Here is a 6,770-nt window from a genome sequence, read left to right as displayed (position 1 = left end):
TAAAATGAATATAATTACGGTGAGTAAAATAACTTATAATTAAATAGCAAGTTTTAGCAGAATGCGTTTTAAACTTTTGTTGTAAGAGACTCCTTTTCAGAAAAACTAAATAGCAGCTCATTGCGCTTAAAGCCTCAGCAACAAATGTTTAGTAACCTCTTATAGTTGATTATGCTAAACTCTGACAACCCAAAACTAAGTAAGGCACGGCAGTCCTTTCCAGAGCTTGCAGATGGGGACCATGAAAAGGTTTGTGTAACCCAACTGCTGATAACCTACAGATGAGCAAAGGAGTCACACTGGAAGTGATAGTTGAATGGACTCAAAACCGAAAATCAGTGTCTCCCAGGTGTACAAGCAGAAATACTGTGCATGTGCAAAGGCATGCAATGATGTAAGAGCAAGCTGTAAGATTGATGAGGTCACCCCTGGGGCAGTGGCTGTTAACATCTGGATCATAAGCTACAGAAAGAAATCCAATCTCACCACATGATCTGGTGTGTGCGTGCGTGCGCACAGATGCACACAGGTATATACCAGGAACTGAGATTTCACAAAATGATGTTGAGTGCCCCACAGGTTCTCTTTCCTATTTTATTATCCTGCACCCTGAAAATACTGGTGGCAACCCACTAAACTGATTTCACAACCCCACTAATAGGCCGTGACTTAATGTTTGAAAACAGTTAGTGGGGGGGGGGGGATATGTGAAGGAGTCTGGAGGTGATGTTGGGAAGCGTTTAATATGCCTTATAAAGAAATTTGGAACCACTGAGGGGTGTCAAAGAGGAAGACCATTTCTATTAATGTGTGTTCCTCTTCGTTCAACCGCTTATATACTGATGCAGAATGATAGACGAAGCAGCTAATGAGATACACAACAAATCAGAAGTGTGATACACTCCCCTCTTCGTGTATTATACCAGGTACTTTTTTAAAGATTTACTTATTTATTTATTTTAGAGAGCACACGCAAGTGTGGCAGGGAGGGACAGAGGGAGAGAGAGCATCTCAAGCAGACTCCCCACTGAGCGCGGAGCCTGACGCAGGGCTCCATCCCAGGACCCTGAGATCATGACCTGAGCTGAAATCAAGAGTTGGCCATTTTACTGACTGAGCCACCCAGGCGCTCTGATACCAGGTATTTTTAAATTAGTCCTCCAGAATTCTCTGGGAGCTCTCATGAGGACTTGCCTTAATTTTGTTTAACAGGCCCTAAGTTGCATCTACATTTTTTTAATTTACATGAAATATTCAGGCAAGAGTATGATTTTTTACTAAGAAATTTGAAAGTTTGTAGGGGCACCTGGTTGGCTCAGTGGGAAGAGCATGTGACTCTTGATCTTGGGGTCATGAGTTCAAGCCCAACATGGGGTGTAGAGATTACTTCAATAAATAAAACCTCAAAACAATTTTTTTTGTTAGAAATTTCTTTATTCTTACTTATTTTTATTAAGCACCAGCTTAATACTGCAGAAAATTTCAAATCACCCAATTTTCCCTCCCTCACCCAAATTCTTGATAAAGAGCTCTTCAAGTGAAGACATGCTCTCTTCTCTCTTCTGTATAAAACTTTATCAAATAAAGGCAAATAACTGTGTACATCTTGCTGTAAAATGCTGCCCACGGCTGTGGAAAGTATCTGCTCAGGCTCCTTTCACTGTCCAGGTCCTGAAAGACTCTTGTTCATGAACTGCCTCTTCACAAAGCAAGTCCACCACTTGCTAGGTTTATCATTCTGAGGGTCAAAAACTTTCTCAAAAAGTCTCAGTCCAGTCTCTTGTCTCAGCTGCTGTAAGTAGGCCCTCATCACTTCATCTTCCTGTTTATTTGCAGGTTTGGCATAAATTGCATTAAGTGGAAAACCAGGCTCTCCAGGAATGGGAAAATTAGTGATTCCCAGCATATACATTTCTTTTTCACCTTGGCTTTTGGAATTGCACTTCTGGAGTTTCTTTAGACACTCAGAAATGTAGAGAGTTATATATATCAAGGTTCTATCAGCTTCATTCTTAATCTCATAGTTTTTGAAGAAGACATTGGCCTTAAAATAATAGATGGCTTCATCCACAATATCTGTATCTTTTGTCTCTCTAGGGGCAGGTCCTTTGAACTGACTTCTGATAGGCAACAGTGCCATGTTTCCAATGAGTTTGGTGTCAGGGTCCATGAGAGAAGAGTGGTAAGCCGGCATCTTGGCGGCGCTGGTGTTTCAAGATAGACGAGGTTCTCAAAACAATTTTTTTAAAAATTGAAAGTTTGTAGTTTAAAAGGTCACTCACAACTACACATATTTCCACAAACCGTGGGCATCTACAATCAGGTTTGACTGGACCGTTAACTTCAAAGCAGCGTACAGAAAGATCCTTCAGCTGATCCCTAGCTATCTCTGCCATTCTCACTTAGAGCTTCATTAAAAGCCCGAAGGTCTTTGCCACTTATTTGCCTTTTTAAGTGTCAGCCCAGTTTACCGGCTCTCTAGGGAAGAGCTCATGGCAGGGGTGGGCCCCAGGAGGTCACACTTGTTCTCCAAATGCCCCTTTCCTGGATGTAGCTGATGGAGCAACCATAGTATCCCATGGAATGTGGGACCAAGAGATGGTGCATCCATCTCTTAGGTGTCTGCGAGCGCTACCTGTAAATTCGGAGCTGCAGATAGCTGTATTTCCCCCTGCATGCACAGGGGATCTGGGGTGCTGACCCATGGAGAGAGATGGTCATGTGCAGAGGCTGAATCCAGACAGCTTTCTGACTCTTCCCCAGGCTAGAGAACTCCCCATATCCTTAAAATGAAGTCTGTCTGTAGCTTTTTTTTTTCTCTCCCATTTAACTTCGGTGGCTCAGGAAAATTTCTATCAATTGCAGCAGAAATCCTAACACAGCTCCCTCTCCTCTAGTAGTACTATAGTTGGAGGCCGCTGCTCTGCACCGTAATTTCAGTAGTGTCCTTATTTAAGTGTGGATAAAAACAATGATAGCAGAGCCTGCACTTTTCAAGTGGGGATTCCCAGAAACCTGGAGTATACAGAGGAGAATACAAAGCTACCGCTAAAAAGATCTACTTTCCTCAAGCATCAACTTTGTTTAAAATAAAAAAGTGTTTTTCATCAAAGACACTATTTTTAAAATACATAAAACATTGTGGAATAGAATGCAAAATTCAAATTTTTTTAAATAATGTAGAAGACTTCGAAGATATTTCATGACTTCAGTCACTGCACAAGACTACCCCATCACCAGACTGCACCCCCGCTAGAACTCACTCTCCTGCACATTTTTGAGAAGTACTGCATCATCAGAGAGGAGACATCAGCACTTGGCATGGGGCCTGTTACTCTAAATCCTGTACTCCTGTGATCTCCAGGATTCCTCACTGGAAAATGACATCTATCATGACAGTGTATTCAGAAAGCTGATCAAGAAAGTCAAGTTTACTCACATTCACTCAACATCTACTGGCCTCAGCTTTCCAAACAGCACCTGATGCAAAGAGGCAGCAGTGTCAAGTTAATAGACCCTCCCTCCTGCCTGTTGGATTGCACGGTGATACAGTGTTATTTAGCTGTAGGCGCAGCAAAAATGGCTCTCTCAAGAGGAGAAGGGAGGCAATTAACATTCAAAGAGCCATCCCCCAAGTGCCAGATATTCGGACATGCCATACAAATACAAACTATCTTATTTCCTCAAGTCATTCTCTAAGTCAAAAGAGGTAGATGGTGGTGTCCGCTTCAAACAGTCCTAAAATAAGGCTGCATACAACACATAAGAAAGAAATGTGATTGGGGCGCCTGGTTGGCTCAGTCAGTTGAGCAACCGACTCTTGGTTTCGTCTCAGGTCATAATCTCAAGGTCATGAGATTGAGCCCCAAGTGGGGCTCCTGTTTAGAGGGGAGTCTGTTTGAGATTCTCTCTCCTCCCTCTGCCCCTCCCCCTGCTCTCATGCACACTGTCTCTCTCTCTCTCAAATAAATAAATCTTGAAAGAAAGAAAGAAAAAAGAGAAAGAAAGAAGGAAAAGAAAAGAAAAAGAAAAATGTGATTGTATGCTCTAGGGTCTAGAGGTGCCTGAAACTGAGTGGAAGTTCAATAGTGTTGAATGAATGAGTGAATGAGTCAAACAATTTATATGTAACTGGTGAAATAAAATGCTTACATGTTGACCATAAAATACTTCAAAAATACAAAAACTAAAGAAAACATGTATTAATTGAAATCCTACCACCTAGATAAAACTGTTAATATTTTGATAAATAATTCCTACATATCTAGCTTTACAAAGACGTGGGTTAGATAGAATATATTTTATTCCACAGAAGTGGACTGTGCCATCCATTCAGTAAGTTGTGCTTTCAAGGTTGTTTATTTGTTTATTTATTTATATAATATCCTGGATAATTCATCATTTCAATAAATACAAATTTACATCACCACGTAGTATGGCTGCAGAGTATGCCATTGTGTAAATGTACTATAATTTACTTAGCAGATCCCCAACTGATAGACATTTCTCCCCAGCCCACCCCATTTTTTCAATATATGAAATACTGCTTCCAGGAGCAGTACTGTGAATGCATCTATTTGCACATGTCAGTTAGATTTAAGTCCTCTGTCTGGTCACTGCAAACTCACTCACTCATTCACTCAACACTTATTGAACCTTTACTCTGTTCCAGGCACCACTGGACTCTAGAGATGCAGCTGTGAACAAAACACTTGCTCTCGTGGCGCTAACATTTTAGTGGGAGACAGACCATAAATTAATATGTGCACAAGGTAATTACATTATAAGCCCCATAAGGAAAATAAACAGGTCATAAGCTAGAAAGTACTTGGGACATGGTGGGCAGGAAAGGCCCTGTGAAAAGCTTTGAGTAAAGGATGAGATAGCCAGCTGAAGTACTAAAGGCAGAGGAGCAGAAAGGATGCCCATGTGCTCAGGGCATACAGAATGAGGGGGAAAAGTGGTCAGAGCTGAGATTAGAGAGGTGGAGAGAGAATGTAGACAACCTGTTTGAGAAGCTTAGCCATAAAGTGGAACAGAGAAATGGAGGTACAACTTGAAGAGGATGTGCTATCAAAGGAGAATTTTTTTCTGAGATGAAAGATAGTCCACGGGGTGGGGGTGGGGGGACAGGGTGATTGAAGGTGAGGGAGAGAGATGGAATAGCAGCAGATATGAAGTCAGTAAGAAAGGGAAAAGGGAGGGGACAAGGAGCACAAGAAAAAGAGTAGCACTTGGATAGAGGAAAGCTCTAATAGGAGGGCAGTACAGATTTAAAGATTTGGTGGTGGGAATATTCATCGATTCACGAGTAAATATTTATTGAGCACCTGCTATGTGCCAAGCACTATCCCAGGCCCTGGGAAATGGCAATGCACAAAATATTTAAGATTTATTGCCTTTATGGAGCTTATTTCTAGTGAGGGGAGGCAAACAAATAACTATCATAAAATATCTAGGATGTTCCATGAGTGCTGTAGAAAAAACTAAACAGAGAAAAGGCATAGAGAGTACTATGGGATGCAATTTTATTTTTTTGTTTTCTTTTTTAAGATTTTGTTTATTTATTTTGAGAGAGAGCATGAGCTGGGGGAGGGACAGAAGGAGAGGGAGAAGCAGGCTCCCCACTGAGCAGGGAGCCCGATGTGGGACTCCATCCCAGGACCCCAGGATCATGAACTGAGCCAAAGGCAGCTGCTTACCCAACTGCGCCACCAAGTCGCCCCCGGGATGCAATTTTAAGCAGGATGGTCAGTGAAGGCCTCATGGAGAAAGGGGACATTTGAACGTCCCTTAAAGAAAAGGAGCCAGGTAGAGATGTGATGAAGGAAATAGCAAGTGCAAATGCCTTAAGGCAGGAGCATGATAAGCATTTTCATAGACCAGCAGGAGGCTGATGCAGCTGCAACTGATGGCTAGAAGAAAAGGCTAAGAGATATTACAGAGAAGTAAATGACAGGGAGAAGCATATCTTGTAGGGGCTTGTTGGTCAATGTAAAGAATTTGACATTGGGGCGCCTGGCTGGCTCAGTTGGTTAAGTGTCTGATTCTTGGTTTCTGTTCTGGATGATCTCAGGGTTTTGAGATCAAATCCTGAGTCTGGCTCCACGCTCAGTGGGGAGTCTGCTTAAAATTGCCTACCTTTCCCTCTGTCCCTTCCCCCACCCCACACGCACATGCTCTCACGCGCTCTCTCTCTCTCTCTCAAATAAATAAATAAACCTTTTATAAAAAGAATTTGACATTTACTCTGAATAAGATGGGAAGCCATTGAGAGGTGAGATGAACAGAATTGGCATACAATCTGACGTGTGTTTTAAAAGTACCATGGCTGCTCTGTTGAAAATAGACTTTAGTGTAGCAAGAGTGGAAACAGGGAGACCATTTAAGTGGCTCTTGAAATAATCCAGATGAGAGATAACTTTAATCAAAGTGAAAACAGTGGAGAAGTGAGAGATTATATTTTGATAGTAAAGCTGACAGTATGTGCAGATGAATTGGATATACAATGAGAGAGAAGCAGCTAGAACATCTCTAAGGATTTTGACTTGAGCAATTGGAAAGATCAAATTGCCATTTACTGAGATGAGAAGAACCAGAACCAAGCCATGGAGTATAACCTGATATTTATAGACCAGGATATAAAAAAGAATAAGCAGCAAAGACTAAATGGCCTTTATTTTTATTAAGATTTTATTTATTTATTTATTTACTTATTTGAGAGAGAGGGAAAGAGAGCAGGAGGAAGACCAGAGGGAGGGGGACAAGTA

At 41.6% G+C, this 6,770-nt stretch overlaps 1 protein-coding gene across 1 annotated transcript; it reads right to left on the bottom strand.

Moving 5' to 3' along the window:
- Positions 1-1,506: 1,506 nt before the first annotated feature.
- Positions 1,507-2,221, bottom strand: LOC110580098 (actin-related protein 2/3 complex subunit 3-like). Its single transcript, XM_044920148.1, has one exon. The coding sequence runs from the start codon at positions 2,192-2,194 to the stop codon at positions 1,658-1,660; it is 537 nt and encodes a 178-aa protein (XP_044776083.1). The 5' UTR covers positions 2,195-2,221; the 3' UTR covers positions 1,507-1,657.
- Between the last annotated feature and the right edge of the window lie 4,549 nt (positions 2,222-6,770).

Source organism: Neomonachus schauinslandi, chromosome 12, assembly GCF_002201575.2.
Source record: "Neomonachus schauinslandi chromosome 12, ASM220157v2, whole genome shotgun sequence".
Lineage (NCBI taxonomy): Eukaryota > Metazoa > Chordata > Mammalia > Carnivora > Phocidae > Neomonachus > Neomonachus schauinslandi.
Note: the sequence above shows the minus strand (reverse complement) of the source record. Positions and strands in the feature narration are given on the sequence as shown.

Coding starts and splice junctions, on each gene's coding strand:
- LOC110580098 (XM_044920148.1), bottom strand. CDS start 2,194: ATGCCGGCTTACCACTCTTCTCTCATGGACCCTGACACCAAACTCATT.